Source organism: Hesperophylax consimilis, chromosome 5, assembly GCF_061612785.1.
Source record: "Hesperophylax consimilis isolate HC1 chromosome 5, BYU_Hcon_1.0, whole genome shotgun sequence".
NCBI classification, from domain to species: Eukaryota; Metazoa; Arthropoda; class Insecta; order Trichoptera; family Limnephilidae; genus Hesperophylax; species Hesperophylax consimilis.
In genome coordinates, this window is record NC_142840.1 from 709,187 (window position 1) to 730,199 (window position 21,013).

The 21,013-nt window shown below is 35.5% G+C and overlaps 2 protein-coding genes across 2 annotated transcripts in view; one reads left to right on the forward strand and one right to left on the reverse strand.

Moving 5' to 3' along the window:
• Nucleotides 1–21,013, reverse strand: part of Pi3K68D (phosphatidylinositol-4-phosphate 3-kinase catalytic subunit Pi3K68D) — a 49,081-nt gene that overhangs the window by 2,679 nt on the left and 25,389 nt on the right. Inside the window, exons 16-31 of the mRNA XM_089631517.1 lie at nt 20,659–20,825; nt 18,787–18,953; nt 16,232–16,457; nt 15,011–15,199; nt 14,631–14,788; nt 11,923–12,010; nt 11,715–11,844; nt 11,431–11,586; nt 11,122–11,272; nt 10,807–10,963; nt 10,534–10,661; nt 10,232–10,342; nt 9,629–9,829; nt 2,724–2,920; nt 1,222–1,370; nt 718–804 (exon numbers count right to left, since the gene is read on the reverse strand). Coding sequence (XP_089487643.1) covers nt 718–804; nt 1,222–1,370; nt 2,724–2,920; nt 9,629–9,829; nt 10,232–10,342; nt 10,534–10,661; nt 10,807–10,963; nt 11,122–11,272; nt 11,431–11,586; nt 11,715–11,844; nt 11,923–12,010; nt 14,631–14,788; nt 15,011–15,199; nt 16,232–16,457; nt 18,787–18,953; nt 20,659–20,825 — 2,462 coding nt within the window. The remainder of the gene's footprint in view (nt 1–717; nt 805–1,221; nt 1,371–2,723; nt 2,921–9,628; nt 9,830–10,231; nt 10,343–10,533; nt 10,662–10,806; nt 10,964–11,121; nt 11,273–11,430; nt 11,587–11,714; nt 11,845–11,922; nt 12,011–14,630; nt 14,789–15,010; nt 15,200–16,231; nt 16,458–18,786; nt 18,954–20,658; nt 20,826–21,013) is intronic.
• Nucleotides 4,630–7,901, forward strand: LOC149423395 (uncharacterized). The gene is made up of 3 exons (XM_089631953.1): nt 4,630–5,618; nt 6,185–6,394; nt 6,666–7,901. Exons 1-3 carry the CDS (start codon nt 5,591–5,593, stop codon nt 7,583–7,585), a joined length of 1,158 nt encoding a protein of 385 aa, XP_089488079.1. The 5' UTR covers nt 4,630–5,590; the 3' UTR covers nt 7,586–7,901.

Below are 21,013 nucleotides of genomic sequence, written 5' to 3' on the forward strand. Positions count from 1 at the left end.
CCTGCTCAGAGATTGCAAACCCGGCTCCTTCAAGCGTTTCCAGCAGTCGCTCCGGTCAAAACCCTCCATTCAGTGTCTTAGTTCCGCGTCCTTCCTACATTCATTTATAATCGACAATGATAAAAGTGTTTTGTATTTAATAAATAAATCTGTCCTTATTTAATACCTCCCTTCACAAGGTAAAAGAGGCATTCAAACAATAATGATAATATTGATAATTCCACATTAGTTTTTTGTAAGTTTTGTTGCACAAGTTTATCAAATTTTGCACTGCAAATTTTAAAATGTAAAAACAATAGCATGAATTTAGATTATGTCATATTATTTTAAAATTCAACAAATTTGTGTAAGGCACAATGAGAATACCGATGTGTAAAAACACAGACAAGAAGAGAAATTCAATATATTTACATTTTTTTTTTTTTTTTTTTTTTACTATTTAAAAAGAAAGACAAATATTCCCAGGTTACTAATAACCTGACAATATTTGAAAATCTCCTACTACCACCATAGTAAGCTAAAAATATTGCTTGTGTTGTGATGGAGGACTTAGCCAGCCGAGGAATTGAACACATTACGCCTGAGTGGGACCCAAGCGCGATGTCAACTCGGCCACCGACAGGTCATAAATAATTATATTTTTGTTAAAACAAGCATACAAAAGATATGTATTCAAATAGAATACATAATATATTATTTATGTACACAATAAATTACCATTTCCATAAACGAAGGGTGACAATTTTTCTTCAATACACGTGTTTTTCTTTTGGTTTCCTTTGATGGATCCGGCACCAGATACACCTGAAATTGTAACATTTTAATAATTTAATACATAGTTTCAAAACATTGAACAATAAGAATTAAATTAATAAACTAATTTTTTGTTTTTTTTTTTTTAAATGTGTACGTAATATGTACAAATAATTAATTTAACCCTAAAGAGTTGGGTGGCCCTGACTGTGCAATGATCCGTCCTGATCTTAGTTATAATACTCCATCGTAAGAAACAATAATTGATACGGCATTTTAGGTATTCTTTGATGAGTGTTTCCATTGCATTTTTTACACAAAATACACCCATTTGAGTCATCAAAACCACTTATTTCAGGAGATAACAATATCACCAATTAAAACACTAATCTAAAATTGCATTTACATGAGTCTTTATTATGAGGGCAGAATAGAGTTATGGACAGTATGAATACTTGTGTTGTTTACCTTGACATAGGGTGAGGGTGGCACTCCCTGGGGAGTCATGGGTAGGGCCTGAGCGTGGAGAATCAGGACTGAGAGTACTCCAGCCGAGTACTGGATGGTTATCTTCAGGGCGCCCACTTCGCTTCCACCAATGTTTTGTTGATTTTCGGCTAAAGGAAAGCAAAGTTAATGAAAACACTCTAATGTGAATTATACACAACCCGTCATAAATAAATATATATATATATATACAAGAATGTGTATAAAAAAATATTTTCAACAAATTAAAAAAAAAACACTCTTGTCACTCTTTATTCATGTAAATTTCATACAACATCTACATTTATTGTTGATTGATAGTATAACTAGATGATGCTATGGAGTGCTATTGTAGCTTCCTTATAAAACGTTGTTGGTAAAACTGTAACAATTTTTCATTGTTGTTAGGTAGTACATAGCCTATATTACTAAGTTGGAATAACTGGAGTTGGTTACTTTATGTTACTTATGTAACAATCTATATTATTGTCTATATAATATATGTATCACAACCTCTGCCCTCTGCCTGTCACTTGTTAAATTGTTGTAGACTAAAATGGTCTTATAAATAACTTAGTAATAACTGAAAGTCATTCTCATTTACAATACAGAATACAACATACACTCGGCGTCACAAAAGTCGCACCGATTGCAAAATCTTATAAGACAATAAAATGATCGTCTCTTTTGGATGTGCAGCGTTTTCGCCCTGCTCCATGCCTCCGGATGAAGCCACCAATCTCATGAAACTGTTGGAAAACCCATCTAACGGCAAAAAGCTCAAGTTTAGTTCCCGACCAATGTCACACTGTCGCATCCCTGAATACAGTAGTGCCACTACTTGAGAGGCTTCGTTAGTGGTGTCCATTTTAAGGGGTTGTTTTCTAGCTCTAATTGTTCACGTGTGTACTCTTCAACGTTCGGATAGTGAATGACCTACATTTGATTTAAACTGCTCCTTATATAGCCCAAAAGTGTGGCACCTGTAAAGAGTACATGCGCAACATTTTAACGTCTCGTACAAGGAAAATTTGTTATGTTTATGAAATGAAACTACTGTCTGATAAGAGGTTGTTAAATATACTTTTAATTGATATCAATATTGTTTGGGTTAGATGTATTGGCGCGGGGAAACTTACGCTCGGATTAATGGGTGCCAATACAATGCTGCTCAGAAAAGGATAATTTTTGTTGATGATAAAAGAATAATAATAATCAGGGTGATAGAAGATGTTTATGATTATAATTTTTTTAAGAGAGATAAAAAGAAAAATTTGGTTTTCAAAATCAGTCAAATCTCAAAGTGTTGGTTCTGTTTTTTAGTGATTCAGCCCTGGTGATGGAAACTTCAAGGCTGTTGCAACATTGGCTCAAAAATGAGAATGTAACAATACATATAAAAATGAAAGTATTGGAAGTCAAGTTTAATAAGTAATTAATTTCACATGACAGTGAGTTAACAAAATGCGCAAGGTGTTAGTTACTTTTATGTTTGGTCCTCTGTGGCACTACGTCTTGCTGGTCTCGCAGCATGGGGTGGAAGAAGGTATACACCAGGTCGTGGTGAGCGATCTCGTCGGCTAGGCTGAACAGAGATGTGAGGAAGGCTTGCACGTCGCTGAAGCGCCTCTCTGCCGCTTGCTTTGTGTTGGAGCGCCCCATGCCAAGACCCACTGGAAGACTAAACAAAAATATTATTCAGAGATGAACTGTAAAAATAATGTGGTCAAAATGGGATTTTTCAAATCAACACCAAAACGACTTAATTTCCCATATTTGCCCTTGTACTCATGTTCTAATATCGAAAAACATAAACAATTAAAAATGGAATAAGAACATAATGTTTTATAAATGTCCAAATAATACAGTAAATTTAGTACATTATTATTTATGTCTCATCACAATTATAAAACTTCTTATTTAAAGGTATATTCAATAAATAAATAAATCATTCACATTGAAAACTTCATAAATAATAAAAGCTCATTAATCAAAAATCAATCCATTTTCATAAAAATATTATTATTACTATCTAATCTATTTTTTACTTAGATGAAAAGAGCTAATCTTTGTCAACCGCAATTCACAGTAAATACCTTCTAGAGATATGGACAGGATTAACTCACAGGAAACAATTATCTCTGTTGATAAAATAACTGCCATAATTTGTATTGAAAATGGTTTAATCATTTTTATTACACTTGGAGGAAATATTTGAAGTTTTTGTTTTGTTCATTCATCAGCAAGAGTGTACTTAGTATGCACCATTCACTTGAAAATCTAAGTGCTAAAATATGCAACAATCATTAACCATAAAGTAAACGGTATATAATTATCTGTACTTACTATCACGTCATAAATTGGTAAAGCGATTGAACACTCATTACATATCTTCCCGTACTCCATAATCAAGCAGTGCATAGGATAGGGACAATTGGATATCATCGTTGCGCTTGCAAGACCGGATATGTGAGTTTTACCAAAATTTAGAGGGGAAGCAAGAAAATCTCCCAGTTTTGTATTCAGATGCATCACCAAACAACGTTTGAATGAGATTTTTGAAATAAGGTTCAACTTATGCAACCAGCCAAGATTAGGCCTGATTGAAATCTGGCACATTTGTTTTATGAATTGGTGGTCAATGCAACTATTTTAACCTTGCAATGTTCATTGTGTGATATGGACCTATAAATTATCCAACGGCAAAAAAATAAAACAATACGCCACATTGGTTGTTCCACACAGTCATGTGTGCTAAATTTCATCAATCTCACTGCTTTGTGTATTATATAGATATATTTATCATCACAGAGAACATTGTTAAAAAGTATTGGGTAGATAAAAATAATTAATTCAATAATTGTATTAACTATTGGACAATGTCCCATTGTGACAGATTGTACTGGTTTGATTGACCAAAAGAAATGTATCACATTTATTATTCCCTACAAATGTGTGTTGTTTTATTTTTACTTATTTGATATCTAAATTATTTATCATTTTTTCGGATCTTTTCAAGTTGATAATCGAAGAAGGTACCAAATTTAAAACATGGGAATACCATAGAATAACGAATATAACACACTCATCCACCCCATTCTGGGGTGAAGTTGGGTGGAAAGTTTGTAATACGTACCTACATAAAATTATATCCACAATTTGTAATACATTTTTAAAGGTTATGCCAGAGTGTTCATTTTAAATTTGCCTTGTTTATCATTTAGTTTACAACTGAGTGACGTTAATCGAATGTATTTTTTAAGAATAATAAAGTATGTTATATCAAAAGACTAATGGTATTCCCATGTTTTAAATTTGGTACCTTCTTCGATTATCAACTTGAAAAGATCCGAAAAAATGATAAATAATTTAGATATCAAATAAGTAAAAATAAAACAACACACATTTGTAGGGAATAATAAATGTGATACATTTCTTTTGGTCAATCAAACCAGTACAATCTGTCACAATGGGACATTGTCCAATAGTTAATACAATTATTGAATTAATTATTTTTATCTACCCAATACTTTTTAACAATGTTCTCTGTGATGATAAATATATCTATATAATACACAAAGCAGTGAGATTGATGAAATTTAGCACACATGACTTTTAGAACAAGAGGAAGGTAAGTATGTAGATGAGATTTTGAAAAACCACCCCCACCTCTAAAAAAAACAGAATGAAGTAAATGTTGGATGCTTCAGCTAGTAAATTATATTTATGTACAAGCTGCTAACGTACAAATGAATAAGGTTTGTTGTAAAACTATGTGTAAAGAATTCTAGGCAGTACATCGGCTCTGTGTTTCCTCCCTCCTACAACATGGCTCTCTCAAGACCCAAGTTCACTCATACTTTTCCACAAGAATACCCTCCACATAACATCCCCAGAGATGACATAGGCCCTGAGGGAAATTATTCTGTCATCAAGGCCTCCTGTGTGAAATTAATGTAACAAAAAAGACAAATATCTGGACAAGGACTTTTCTAATTTCTTCTCTTTAGGCATCTCTGATGTTTATTTTAAAATGTTAACAAAAGTGTGACAAAAAGAATTATATTTTACAATTGTATTGCTGTTATCAATAAGTACCTGAAAATGATAAGTTCTTTGTAAATCTGTCAGTAAGCCAATAATGGATAACAGTATCTTATCTGTAAATATGTGGGTGTCGGGGCACTGTGGTGCGTAAATTTCTACCTTCAGTATGTGTGTGTGTTTGTACAATCAACGTATATTCAATTATGTTAAGAAGAAAACATGACCAGTGCTAGGAACTTAGTAAGAAATGGTGAAAAAACTTGAAAACATTAAAAGTCGTGAATACATCTAGGAATTTCATAAGATGGCGGTTTTAAGGGAAATGCCTTCAGGTAATAACAGTGGTTTAAATAAACATACATGACAAATTTATTGTAGACAACTTATAACATATTTAATAAGTAGGAACCTACATATTTAATGGTTTTTGAAATGACAGTGACTTTGTGACTAAAGTGTTAGATGATATCATGTCATATATTACAAGTTTAGTTTCAGTTCTGTGATTGATACATACACATTCATATTGGGACACATTGGATGTCTTAGATTTTCGAGATATTGCTTAGATGACAATCATAATATGTATCAATTTATGCACAAATGCACCTGAAGCATGGTATCTTTACATTACTAAGATAAAAAAACAAAAGATGTAATTAAATATGTACAGCATGTTTTAGAGAAATAAGCCCCATGTTGTTGAAGAGAAAATACACTTTATTGCTGGGTTTAGTTACATCTCTCAAACAGCTGAAACGAAAATAGTGAAGTTTTGGTGGTAAATACTTATCTTATAAACATATCTTTAGCTTTGTACAAATTTAACATTTTCACTGCGTTTCTAAAGTACTTATGTATGGAATAGTGGTACGACTGTATCTTGATTGAATTTCAGATGGGGGCTATTCGGGAATGGAATGGATGGCCATGGCGGCCTTCCTGGGGGCTCTATACTGTGCGGTGATGGGGGTGTTCAAGAGGTTCCGGGCCAGTATGAACTTCAGCATGGCGGAGATGGAGGCAGTCACTGTGCAGGAGCCAACCAGAGCGGTCTACCGGCCCTTCAGCTCTGACGCTACATACAGCTTCAACGCACTTCAAGAAAGTAATCATTCCCATATTCTTGATAGGATTGGGTGAGGGAATGGCACCTCGGCGAACTATGACTGGCCGAGGCATTGTGTTATTTTATTGATAGAATGTTAGCAACTCATTCATCAGTTGCAACAATTATCCAACAGTTCTGTTGATGTGAATATTTTTGTGTTTTTTTCTGGAATAGCGAGTAGTTTATATTAATAGTTTAGATGAAAATCAGCTACACATCAAATATATTTCATTCAATAATATATATTCTTTCTGTTCTGTTTCTTCAGGACCAAATGAAAGTGCACCTCCATCCTATCCGGTAGCTCCGAAATTAGATCCAGCGAGGCCCAGGCCTCGACCAGTCCTTCCCCTGGCGCCCCTGGCCCCCGCAGTCCCTGCAGCCCCTCCGGCCAACCAGCCACAGGTGCCAAGCACAAGTGCAGGCACCGCAAACAGTGAAAGTACACCTAGTTCAAGTTTAAAAAAGAGCAAAAGTGGTGATAAAAAAGAGAAGACTAAAGACTCAAAAGTAAAGAAAACAGACAAAAATGGTAATAAAGTACCAGGTAAAGAGTTAACAGAAAAGGAGAAACTAAAAAAAGAAAAGGCCAAGAAAGAGAGACACGAAAAGAAAAAGAAAGAAGAAAAGTTGAAATTAGAAAAAGAGAAAAAACTAAAAGCGAAAGAAGAGAAGAAATTAAAAGGTAAAGCTCCGGCCCAAGCGGTTGCGAGTGTTACTATTGACCAAGAAGCTGTGGCCTCTAACCAGGCTGCTATGAATCCCAAGGTTCAGCAGGCAGCCATGAATCCAATGGTGAATCAGGCGGCTTCCAAAAACCCAATAGCCCGAAATCCAGCGGCATCACCGCCCCCGTACCAAGAAGAAGCCTTCAGCAAGGTGGGGCAAAATGCGAGAAGTCCAAATGTCCAAAATCAACCTGTCGCCAGCCAGGGCGGCTTCACCAGCAGCTGGGACCAGGTGGCAGAGCACCGCCAGAACATGCAGAGAGACGTCAAGACATTCAGTTCACCGGCCAAGAACTTGAGGGCGACGGGGAACAAGAGCCAAAGTGATGGAAAACAAATCAACAGTCTCTATATGACGAGCAACAACAGTCCGAGGAACAACAACCCCGCTGGTGCCGGTAGGAGCGGCAGACATTCTTCGCCCTCAGACAGCGGTGAAGAAAGTGATACGGAAGCTTAAAGGATGTTCAGATCTTGGCCAAACTCGCATACTCCACTAAGTGAACATGAATTCATTTCATAAACATAAATAACACATCACCTGTTATGTAAATTACTGTGTGAAACTTGGATCCCTCAAAACTTGGCTTTTGTGAACAAAACATTTTTCTGCTCAATGTTTTACCCCCTATTTGTGTCATATTTTTAGAATAATAAACCATCAAGTGATTAAATGTTATTCATATTTATGCATTCTTATTTTTATAAATAAATTGATTATGTACTAAATGAGAAAAGTGTTGAGTGTTAATTTTCTGTAAACATATTTTTGTGATTAAATTGGATACATTATACATACAATACATTAAAATGGAAGGTGTGTATTTTATGATTGGCTAAATTATTAATTTACATCCACCTACATAATATGTTGATTGATTACGTTTAACTAACAATATCACTAACTATTAGAGCTAAACGAGGAAAGGAGTGTGAGGAGAATATTATGAAGTGAATGGTAGAAGAAGTGAGGGACGTCCCAGGAAGACATGGCACGATCGAGTGAACAAAATCCTTGAATCGGGTCCAAGTAATAGAAAATAATATAATGTGAATGAAGTAGGGGCGTAATATTTAGTTATTTTTTTTTTTTTTTTAAAGCGGAGATGGTTTACACATAGTTCCCGCGAGCACTTAGGACATACGCCCATTGTGCTATTTACAGATAGGTAACTAACTGTATTAATTGATTATGTTTACACTAACAAGTTAAACAAGAAACATTATTAATACATACACGTCATTTATGGAGGAATGTGTCTACAAGACATGCCAAGACTGAAACTAAGATTATGTGTGAGATCATAACTCTCTGATAACAATGGAATTTGATGATATTTTCTCTTCTAATCAAGAAGCACAAATTTCTACCATATTATGTAATATAAATACTGAACCCAACTAAACCCTTCATATTTCATTAGGACGGATTCATTAGGAAACAATCACTCAACCTCCTTATCTATTTAATTAATCACTTAGTTATTGATACACTTTAACCGGATAAATTTGCTGTTCTTGAAAGTATTTTAAAATAAAATACTGCTGTTGAAAGCAGACGAAAGACTTTTTTAGATTTTAGTATTACAAATCGACAAATGCAATAAAATTTTTAAATTTTGAATGCAAACACGAAGATGAAGTTTTTGAAAGTCTCTTAATGATGGTTTTTATTGTGTAAATTGTAATTACCTGTTTACACAAAACTAAAAACACATTTAATTAGACAAAGGTATTATCATAGTTATTGTCACTTAACTTTTTTTGTAAAAATATTTGTATACCTTGACAAACTTTATTCAAATGCTAAATGTTGTTTCATAGAATTGTTTAAAGAGCGTCAATGGTAAACTTTTGTATTCAAACTGAGAGTGTGGTGTTCTTTCTTTCAAACACTGTTTAAATCATGTATTTCACCATGATACAAAATGGGACAGTGAATGAATGGCTGGGACAAATATCTCCCCGTGTTTGAAATCTGGGAGAAATATCCCCAAAAAAATTTCTCTAGGTTTTAACCTTTCCGGGAGTAAGTTATGTAATGCTGGCCGTGCTTTGGGGAGTGAGTTTTTTTTACAAAAATAAAAAATATATTTTTTGATTAAATTTTATGATAGTATGCAAAATAAATAACAGCCAATATCTCTGTCGATAATGATGTAAAATGTTTAAAATTGGTATAAAGTAACAGTAATATGCCCATAGATAGCAATACATATTCGATGCATATTCTGTAAATATGCATCGAATATGAATATGCAACCCCTGTCGTCCATACTCCTTTGGCGAAAGTGTGTACCGTCGTCTATTAGCGTCCATACTCCCGGAAAGGTTAAATAATATGTATATTATATTGTCATTTTGATGAAATGATAATATAGTATTTGTAATGAAAATAGGAAATTATACCAACTGTAATTGAACTCATATTCAAGGATATTGCATGCCAAAAATATGAATATCACAAACTGTAATTCAAACAGTAATATATTTATTGACTCACCTGTGAACTTTGGCAAGAGGGAAGTGAATGCAAATTTTCTGATACAGTTCCGTGAAGTGTTTGTAGCTCCGATAGAGGACAAAGGGAGTGGCTTGTCCCTGGCGGTAAATTCGCAAAGCATACACATAGTACTTCTCCGGGTCGTAGCGCTTCTCATAACCCAACACTTCCACATTCGTCAACCGCCCTTCCTGACTTATCCTGCAAATTTAACAAAAATAATTATTCAAAGGGCACAAGAATTTAGCATGTTTTTAAACAATGGAAAACAATGGAAATTCCCAAACACTTTCTTCTTCCGTGTGGAGAGTCTTTTTAAGGAAATAAAGGAGAGAAAGTAATGGGAAGGAAACAGGTGGTTAGTTTTAAACCGGGAGTCAGTGTGTCCAGGAGTGACGGTTGTACCAATACATGGGTCCATAGAGTCCTGTTGGAGAGGTCAAAAGGTCTCTCTCAACCAGTGTCTCCCGATCCCAAGTGTGCTCAGACTTCCAATCCCCTCTCGCGAGTATCTCCTCTATTATGGATTTCAGGCATCGATACAGAACACAAAATAGGACTTTTGGAAGAAAATTGGTGAAAGATTGGCACTTGATTACTTACGTATACGTTTTTGGCATGAAGGAGAGCAATCCAGTTGAGGAATTTGATTGGTCACCAGCTCGCAGCTGGGCCAGATTATGCAAGAAGAAGTTGATTGGCGTAAAACGTGATCTGTTATTAAAAAACCAACAAAACATTTATTTAATATTATATATCTATTTTGTCAAAAATAAAAGTTGTTTAATTCATGTTATATTTGGCAAATTTATAATGTGTAGAATAATAATAATAAAATGTTAACGCAAAGGGATGTAACATTAAAAAATAAATAAAAGTTAATTTATACAGATAATGTGTCAAACCTGAGAGCAGAATGAATCATTCTAGCAAAAGCTGCTGCAGCTTCAGCAGGAGTCTGTCCGGGAAGCAAAGCGGCTCTCACATAGCCCACTGCTGCAGCCGATACTCCAGATATCCCCGATGAAGCCATCTGCAAACATTATTATTATATTATATTCATATTTGCCAAATTATATCAAACAGTATAATTCATACATACATATTTATAATGTCACTAAGATTACGACTATTGTTTGTTAAAATCAGAATATAATGGAAAAAGATATATTATGTACCAGTGAAAACAAGTTGAGAATAAGGTTGTGATGTTTGCGGACAATATTGAAGGCCGTACAGCACAATTCTACAAAGTGATGGAACCTCTGGGAAGGTCGCTCTCCTCCATTAATGACATACGCCATGTCTGGTGTTAGCACAAATGGCGTTCGATCTCTGCAAAACAAAACAACATTACTTAGCAGATGATCTTTTCTTAGGCTTTAGTTTCAGTCCATCATCTATTCAGAGTAGCAGTCCCCATAGTCGGAATTACATATTATAGTTAAACTCCGATAGAAGTTCAAATACTAACAGGTTGGCCGGTTAATTACCTCTTGAAATTTCCAAACATCTGAGCATCGCCCAGGAACTTTCCAAAGTCAATATGAAAGAGGTGTCCCGATGTCTTCAGCATGATGTTATCATTGTGTCTGTCACAGATACCCAGGAGATAGGTGGCCACACTGTAGCCGGCACAAGATGCTGGAAAAACAAACATGTTAATGATGTCATCATGGTGTCTGTCACAGATACCCAGTGGGTACAGTGGCTACACTGTAGCCGAAATGTTAATAAAGACCAATGCTAAAACCATACAGTTATAGATGACAGTAATGCACAATACAAATGATTATTGTTACCTGTGAAATTAGTAACAGCCCTTTCGTATTCCAGTTCTGAAGGGTTGTGTTTGGCGAGCCATTCCGCAATAGGTTTATCTTTAAAGGAGCCGGTGAGGCCCCACTCCACCTGGATTGCCCTCAAAGTTTCCGCAGAGCAGACCATTTCTATCATACCTGAGGACAATTAATTAACAATAGAGTAGATGACAATCATAATAACAAGTTAACACATATTCTGTGTAAAATGGTGCAGAAGAGTAGATGGCAATCATAATAACAAGTTAACACATATTCTACAATACCTTTTCTTAGTTGAGTAGGTACAGCATTGAATGTGACCATTCTCAAATCTAATCCCTCCGTCAGCCATAACTGGTCCATTACCCTCATCACTTGCAACACCAGGGCATCTTGACGGAGGTCATCTCCAACCTGGAAATATATCATAATCATCACAGATTCTAATTTAAGTTTATGTCCATTGCAATATAGATATTTATATTAACTCACTTTGAAGATAGCAGGAATTATGGCGTTATCACTGCTTACAAAATTGATTTTCAGTGGCAAAGTATTTGAAGGGAAGTACGAACAGGACCTGAAATAAAATATTAAATTAAAATTCATGTAAAAATAATAGCTCTATGGAAAAAATATTTTATCCGAACAGGTTTTATCTGAAAAGGTTGTCGCACAAAACATATGGGATGTAAAGAACAATTAGTAATTGATTCTGTAATTCTAAAACAGATTCAAACTCGAAAGCGTAATTTACATACTTACTACATATATAGACTACCAAAAGGCTTTCGATAGTGTCCCGGACTCGTGGCTGATCGAAGTATTAAATATATATAAAATTAACCCCATTATTATTAGCTTTTTGGAAAATATTATGTCCTTTTGGAATACCAATTACTTATCAATATAAAAGGTAAGAAAATAGTAATACCGGGCATTTCAATTAAAAGAGGGATTTTTCAAGGAGACTCATTGAGTCCTCTTTGATTTTGCTTAGCATTGAATCCTCTATCTAAAATGTTAATTAAAAGCAAGTTTGGAATAAAAAATAAGGGTATTACAAGGGAGAGTAGTACAATTTCGCATTTATTATTTATGGATGATTTAAAATTATTTTCGAATTCTGAACAAAATTTAGAGAAAATGATCGAGGTAGTTAAAAACTTTTCAGATGATATCAAAATGACTTTTGGTTTAGATAAATGTAAAACGATCCATATAGAGAAAGGCAAAATTGTAGACGGGGACGAGAGTATATTTAGAAATTTCCAAATTACTAGTATGAAAAGGGATGAGGTTTATAAATATTTAGGATACCCACAATCAAATAGATTAGACCTTACTAATATTAAAAATGATTAAATTTCAAACTAGGATCAGGAAAATTTTAAAATGCAATCTATCTGCTAAAAAATTAGTAAAAGCAGTAAATACTTAGGCAATACCTCTATTAATGTACTCATTTGGCATAATGAAATGGTCCAATGCAGATTAAGATAACTTGATTAGAACTACACTAACAAAGTTTAATTGCCATCATCCAAATTCAGCTATTGTTAGCAGCGCATTCAAATACTGCCGCCAAAGAGTTTAGTTTACTAATTGGCCGCCAGAGGCGCCACTCTCATCGCTGTCGGCCAATCAGGGATCTACACTTCGCGGGTGGTTTGCGGTACGGCCGGCAGAGGCGCTGCTGGTTTTAGGCGGGAGCGACTCCCCCCCCGGAAGGAGGAAGGATTGCAAGCGAGCAACACTTGAGCACAGCCACGCTGAGCGAATACACACCATTTAAAGTTATTGATTGTAATACCGTGGAGACAAGATTAAAGTATTTCATCATAAACATCTATTAGCGTTTCATTATTGCCAACACTATAGAACGAATTAATTTACCTAGAAATTTAGGAGGTAAAGGTATAGTCAAAATAACTTGTTTGAAACATAATCAGGTAGAAATGCTAGGAACTTTTTTTCCATAGAAAGCTAATAGCTCAGAAATGCACAATATAATTTGCAAGGCAACATAAAAAAATATAGAAACATTACACCTTTAAATTTATACGACTAGAATGCCAACATTTTTATAAATCCCAACCTGGAATTATTAGATTCCTGGTCAAATAAAATTTTACAAGCAAAACACTTCAATTATCTCAACCAAACGTATGTTGACAAATTTTTGTCAAACAAATGGTTGAGTATTGGAGAGTTAAGCGCAGAAATAGAAGGATTTATGCTTGCCATTCAAGATAGAGTAATCAATACTAAAAATTATAGGAAGCATATAATCAAAGATTCAAATCAAAGTTATGATTTATGTAGAAAATGTTTGGCTTTTCCGGAAACTATAGAACATATTATATTGGGATGTTCTATATTAGCGCCGTCCGAGTATACATTTAGGCATAATCAAGTTTTAAAAATAATTCACCAAAGTTTGGTAATTAAACATAACTTGATTGACTGCCGTAATATAGTACCATATTATGAATACGAACAAAAATCATTTTTAAAAAATGAATTTTATAAAATATATTATTATAAAACTATACTAACAGACCGAACGATTAGTCATAATAGACCCGATATTGTTTTACATGACAAAATTTAAAAAAATAACTTATATCATTGATGTCGCTATTCCAAATTCCTGTAATATTAAAAAATCTGTTTCTGAAAAAATAAGAAAATACAGATTTAAGAAATGAAATTAAAAGAATTTGGCATTCTCAGACTATAAAAATATTACCATTTGTTATTTCGGCTACTGGCATTATACCTGGCTCTCTCATTCAAAATTTCGGCGTATTAGATCTGTCAAAGAATTTATACATAAAAATGCAAAAATCAGTCATTTTAAATACATGTAGGATTACGAAAGATTTTTTAAATATTTATACTGAGGGATCAGTAGGATTTATAGGTCCAATTAGAAGTTCTTCTGAGCCGAACCCTCTGATATGAAAATATCTGTAGTCGGTGAATTATTTTCCCATTTGATCTCTGGTGATTTGACGTGTTGTTTTTGTATTATTTTGTATTTATTATGCTTATATAATGCACTTGTATAATGTGGATTGACTAGATGATCATTTGTGGAAAAGTGTGTGGAAGGGTTTAGTTTTTCCTGTGGGGAAGATTTAAACCGGACATAAAGTCAGAAAAAAAACAAAATAAAATGAAGGTTTTGAACATACTTGACATCGACATCGTGAACTTCTTGAGATATAGATAATGGAAGACATATATTGTGTGATTTCGTCAGTGGAGCGAGGTTTTCTACACCTGCTTGTAAAGTTCTGTTCCTCACGTTTTCTTTGCAGTTCTTCACAGAGCTGGCTACTTCTGTAAGAGCCTAAAATAAAAGCAATAATGAAGCATTAGCCTAATTTTACACTTTTGTAAAATGATTAACTTCAGGGAAAGTGGAATATGTACACATCTTAAAAAAGCACCCATTTTACTTTTTTATAAAATCTAGGAATTCATTGAATTGTCTTGAATCATCTGACAATATGTCCGCATGTAAGTAATCTATAACACACACTTTCAGTTAACAGCATTATGTATTTCAAACCTTGACCAGCAGCTGTTGTTTTAATAACCGTTCTGCCAAGTTCTCCCCCACGATAGCCAGCAGGGCCCGGAGTAAGAGCTGGTTGCGGCGGACCCATCTCGCAGATGCAACGATGCTCGGATCGGGTTCCGCCCCTATCATGGACGGCTCTCCATCCAAGGATATTCCCAGGAACTGCTCTGATGAATTCTGTCAAATAAACAGGGAAATTAGAATAACAGCTAATGGTGACGATCGCAAAAGAGAATTTTTCTTTATTTTAAGTGCTTTATAACTATTCTGTCTGGTGCTAAATCACATAAGATTGATGTTTTATGATCATCAAACTCACTATTGACAAAAATCATTGCATTAAAACTGTTGTGTAGAGGGATAGATAGTTTAGAGTTTAGATTATTACCCGGCGTTGCTTGGAGACTTTTCTCTACTTTCTAGAAAATATAATATACGTGTCTTGCATATATATACAGGGTGTATCGGCACTAACCCGACAAACTTTAACCAGCTATTCCTTAGCACATTTGGAGTAAAAAATGTTATGGGCACTTTGCTGTCCGGTAGCATTTGTTTTCAATAAAAAACAAAAAAATTAAAATTTTCCACACTACTTCACTGTCATTGGCATTGCTTTTCGTGTTCAACAGCTGTTATAAGCAAGTATGTCGAAAAGCGTCTTCGCTCTTTCGCACACACTAAATAATAATAGTTAAAAATGAGACGAATGGTGCCGTGCCATTTCGTTGTGATTGTAAAAGTGCGCCAATATAGGTACACACGTGCATTATTCAACGGAATTTGAATAAAATATTGCCAGATGGGTTTTCAAACTTTGACAAAGGATAAAACAGTGGTGACATGTGGTGAAAATATGAATAATAAATTTATATTAAAAAAAAATGTTACCGGACAGCAAAGTGCACATAAGATTTTTTACTCCAAATATGCTAAGGAATAGCTGGTTAAAGTTTGTCGGGTACGTGCCAATACACCCTGTATATATATATATATATATATATATATATATATATAAACTTTCCGAAAGAAATTTTCAAAATTATAGCGAAAACCCTATAAAAATCCATTGCATAGTTTAGAAGAACTAAGCACACAAACAGACAGACGCGGATAGCGACTTTGTTTTATACTATGTAAACATATTTTACAGTAGAATTAAATAATTATTGAACTGAAGAGGTTCCCAGATATTGAGTGCCACATTACCTGAGGGGAGTTGCCAGGTATGTCATGCACCAGTTGCCAGTAGAGGCGGTGGGCGAAGCGGGGGGAGGTGAGTGCCCGCTGCAGCAGCAGGCGCGCGAGGGGTGAGGCGGGATGACGCTCGTAGCGCAGCGCCAGACACAGCTGCGGGGCCAGGGTGGTCAGCAGGTCCGCCGGTGAGTGAGATAGCCACCGCACGGCGCGCTCTCTCACTCCCACATCAGGGAAACTGAATTAAATAAGAGGACAGTTCAAATTAGACAGGCGAACACACATTTTATTATTTTAACCATTATTCATGAAAGATAAGATTATAACACTATGGCCCTTACTAACAAACAATTTTTAAAATTTTACATAACTGATAAACAACCATACATTATCATACATAATGTGTATAAGTTGGGTAAAATTTAAAACAGGTTTATTAGTAAGGGGGAAAAGATGCATGTACTACCTTCTGTTTTGTATGGTAGGAGGAGAGTTATTGGTAATTATTCAGGGATGCTGACATTCTTCATTCATTAAACAGCACCTGCCTTTTTATTATATTGCACAGCATCAATATTCCCCTGAAAACTTACAGAGTAGACATTCTTCAACAATTAACTCAGTCCGTTAACTAGTCCAGACATGTCGCTACTGAAATCATGAGATCCGTCGCCACCAATCATTATTGAATTCTCGGAACATCATAACTAGAAATCTTACATAACCTCACTCACAACCAGTTGCGGCTAGTCCTAAGGAGCGGAAGAGTAACGCATTCACTGAATTTCTGTCAATCTAAAAATTCCCAAGCACAGAACAATATATGTACAGTCAAACTTGGTTATAACGAGCACGAGGGGAAATTTTCCCATCCTTATATCCAAAATAAGTAATTATATGTATTTATAATATGTATTTTTTTGAAAAATAGGCAAAGCAGCCCTCTAATGAAAAAGTTGTACATCACGATCATAAATTTACCCCCTGCAGGGTTGTAGGTACTCGTGACTAGGTACCTTCATAAACATAAATTGGTTTTCAAAACAAAATTGACGATCAGTTGTAATACAAAAGAAGAAATTTGCGAAGTTCATATTTTGCAGATTTTATGACAATTTTACATTGTGCCCGATGGGTAGCAATGGTTCACATAGACAATCTTACACAGGTAGTGCCATAAAAACATGTATCCGTCCCTAACGGGATAGGAAATTCTTGAATAATTCCCAACTATTTTTTCAGACCCAATGACCATGTGTTCAGAATTTGTGTTGACAAAATTATTTGCTCTGTATATCAGTGAATCGACGTCGTTATAACAGTCAACAATTATATGAAGATAAGACTGAAGTAAAATACCGTTTTGTAATTGATCATTATAGGCGTGAACTCGCTATAGCCATGATCGTTATAGCCAAGTTCGACTGTACAAAATTTTTGACTCGCCTCATCTTCTATATAAATAAAAATGTGAATGTTCGTTTGTTCAAATCAAATCTTAAATCTCCGAAAAATCTTCACCGATTGCTTTGAAATTTTGACACAACTTTGCATTCGAATAGGCAAGTGTTTTTATATACCTATATTATATAGATGTTACCTGCAACAGGTAAAAACTAAGCCATTTGTTGAACAAACTTTTTTTTTTTAATACAGCGCCATCTGTTGGATGTAAAAGCAATACGCGCTATTGTTTCTCTATCTGCACAGACCGACTGAGCCACAGCAACGCGTGCCGGGGTACAGCTAGTTCAATATATATACCGGACTCCAGGGTCACCGACGTCTTTCCCAGTTAGAAACAATGGAGGATCGACCTAAGCTACAAATAGGAAGGACTTGTCCAAGATTTTAAGCAAAACCACCCATTTTTGTGAGCACCAGCCGCCACTGCTCACAACCAAAGAGTTGCTCTAGCTGTCATGTATATCCTGTCATTCTTTGTCAACTGCTTTGTTCCTAGCATTGATTTAAAGCATACCTATTATTACAAAATGTCCGACACAAATGACACTATATATAAAGTCTCGACAATGTGAGTGGTGACAATCTGGGAGACTGGCTTCGTTGACCAGTTGTGTAAGAACCTGGGCTTAGATATTTGGCAGTGTTCAACAAGATTCAAACAATGCAGCCTTTGAGTTCTCATTTGTGTTCCCTATACATTTATTGCCTGTATACATTCTCTTTTCCCTTTAACAAGTCTTTATAGACGGGCAAGCTATCTCCACAGGACAGTGTCTTACCCCCATCAATGCGCATTGTCATGTATCCATTTTCGCAGCGTTCCGTTTTTGAACTACGGTAGAGTTATTGTATTGTACCATTGTCATGTCCTGCACAGTCGAGGCTATTCACGGAGCAGGCACAAGACAGTATGGTATTGTCTTCTGTACTGCCCTCTGTACTTGTCAAAGAGGAGACATTCTTAAAACCTGCTCTAATTAAGCATCTACATCTTAAAATATATTTTCAAGATCTTTTTCTCCAGAGTCAATATTCTATACAATCGTGTCACGTTTTGAAGAATCACGGCCAGTATTGAAGTGTATAATTAGTTTATTCACCACGGGAGCAGCATGTGCAGAGCATCGTGTGGAGATGGTTGGGCCCACTGGTCCATCAGGTGCATGAGCTGCCTTTTGCTGGCGGCATCCCAGTTCATGGAGGCCAGCAGCACCAGCGGCAGGGCTCCCGGGATGCCCACCAGGTAGTGGCGCTTCTCCCAAAGAATCTGCAAATACATTATTTATAATGTTCACAACAGACATCAGTTACCATTAAAAATTACAAAGAATAAATATGAAACATCCAATAATAGTGTATGACGGCCCCCGTGGTCGAGGGGTAATGCTCTCGACTAGTAATCTGGAGGTCGCGGGTTCTAATCCCTTACAGTAAAATAACTGTGCACAACAATATGGTGTACGACGGCCCCCGTGGTCGAGGGGTAATGCTCTCGACTAATAATCTGGAGGTCGCGGGTTCTAATCCCTTACAGTAAAATAACTGTGCACAACAATATGGTGTATAACGGCCTCCATGGTCGAGAAGTAAGATTCTCGACTAGCAATCTGGAGGTGGCGGGTTGCACATGTTTTATTTGATTAATTTGAGTTATTTCACAATTTATTCATTAAAAATAGCACATTCCAGAGGGGAAGCAATTCCCAGTATCGCCCTGGTATAGTTGGTTATCGGTTAATGGTACATTGCTCAAAATGGCTTTAGCCATGTTTGGTGACCAGACACCCTGAATAGCTAGGTACTTCCCCACCATCCTCTTTCCCATCTTTTCCCACTGCCCACTAACTTCAGCCTCACAACATTATCCCAGTGGGGATGCCATAGTCTCACTGGCTCCAGAAGGTTGGGACTGTGCGGTATTCACATAAAAAAAATAAAACAATGTAAAACAACAAAAAGAGGACAGTTTGGGTCAAGAAAAGTCATTATGTAACAACAGTGCTAACTCCAATACGTATCCTAACAGTACAGTACAGAACCTCGTTTTAAACCTAACTAGCTGAAGAGTACCCGATGTTGCTGGGGGTTATCCTATCCTATGGTATATGACATAGACATATACTATCACAAACTTTTCTGTAGGCCTTTTTAAGGAATAAAATTCAGTAGTACATTTAGTAGTACATGTTGATGTATCTCATAAGGTTTAGCCAGCTTTAACAATGTAGTGCTCGAAAATATATTTTTACGACTTGATTATAAAACATCGACTTTTCTCTACTTTCTATAAATACAATATGGATGTATTTTATATGTAAACCTTCCGGATGAAATTATCTAAATGATAGTGAAAACCCTATCGAAATCCGTTTGGTAGTTTAGAAGAACTAAGCTCACAAACAGACAGATGCGGATAGCGACTTTACATTTCTACTGAGGTGCTTTTGTTTGTTATAATGCGACTGCGCATGATTTGTAATGGTTCGTATTCAAATCAACTGAAGGGGAAATAGTGTCTCGTAGGCTTTAAATCCTTGTTAAAGATAAACAAATAATATTTAGAAATAAATTTAGGCAGATGTTGCTAAAGATATGATTGTAGATTTTTTACATTTGGAATTTGCCCTGTAACTTGCAAGTACACGACACAGCAAAGACTCAAACCTAGAAATAAGTAAACGTCAGCTCTCACATGAGAAGCAAGCGCATGACACAATGCTTCACGACGCCTGGGGTTAGTGTGGTGTCAGAAGTGGTATTGGTGGCTATTATAAACAATAATAATACATATAGCTCGGAGGTACATATTGTTTTAAGGATATTAATAGCTGTTACAGCAACATCTATACTATCAGAATTGAAAAGTTAAAAGAAACACTGCATCGATAAAAAAATACAATACAATACGAACATTCAATATTTTCATAAATATTACTAGAAAAAAGTAAGTTTCAGAACAATTTCAATATTACCTCTCTGCATTCAGTGCGTATTCTTTGGTAGGGACCTTGTTCCACCAGATGCATTAACTGCAGCTGAGTATGTTTGTCCAGTGCGTCGAATGAATGCCGGGATGAGTATATTTCAGACTCTTCTTCCTCTTGGAAATATACACCTCCACTGCAGTACGATGGAATATCTGATAAATGTAACCTTTATGTATTAGGATATTAAAAACAATGTGGTCTTTTTTTGGAATGCAATGAATTTATTCAGTATTGATTCTACGCAATAACGTGCACCATTCTACAACTAATACTATGTAGTAGTTTTGTGAAGAGTAAACTGCGCGTTCATAAAAGCATGTTTCTAATTTTCTCTCGGAGG

What these genes read in the sequence shown, in the direction of transcription:
- LOC149423395 (XM_089631953.1), top strand. Translation starts at nt 5,591, where the DNA reads ATGGCGGTTTTAAGGGAAATGCCTTCAG. An exon ending in TTTAAGGGAAATGCCTTCAG is followed by an intron (nt 5,619 to 6,184) that starts GTAATAACAGTG and finishes ATTGAATTTCAG; the next exon opens with ATGGGGGCTATTCGGGAATG. An exon ending in CTTCAACGCACTTCAAGAAA is followed by an intron (nt 6,395 to 6,665) that starts GTAATCATTCCC and finishes CTGTTTCTTCAG; the next exon opens with GACCAAATGAAAGTGCACCT.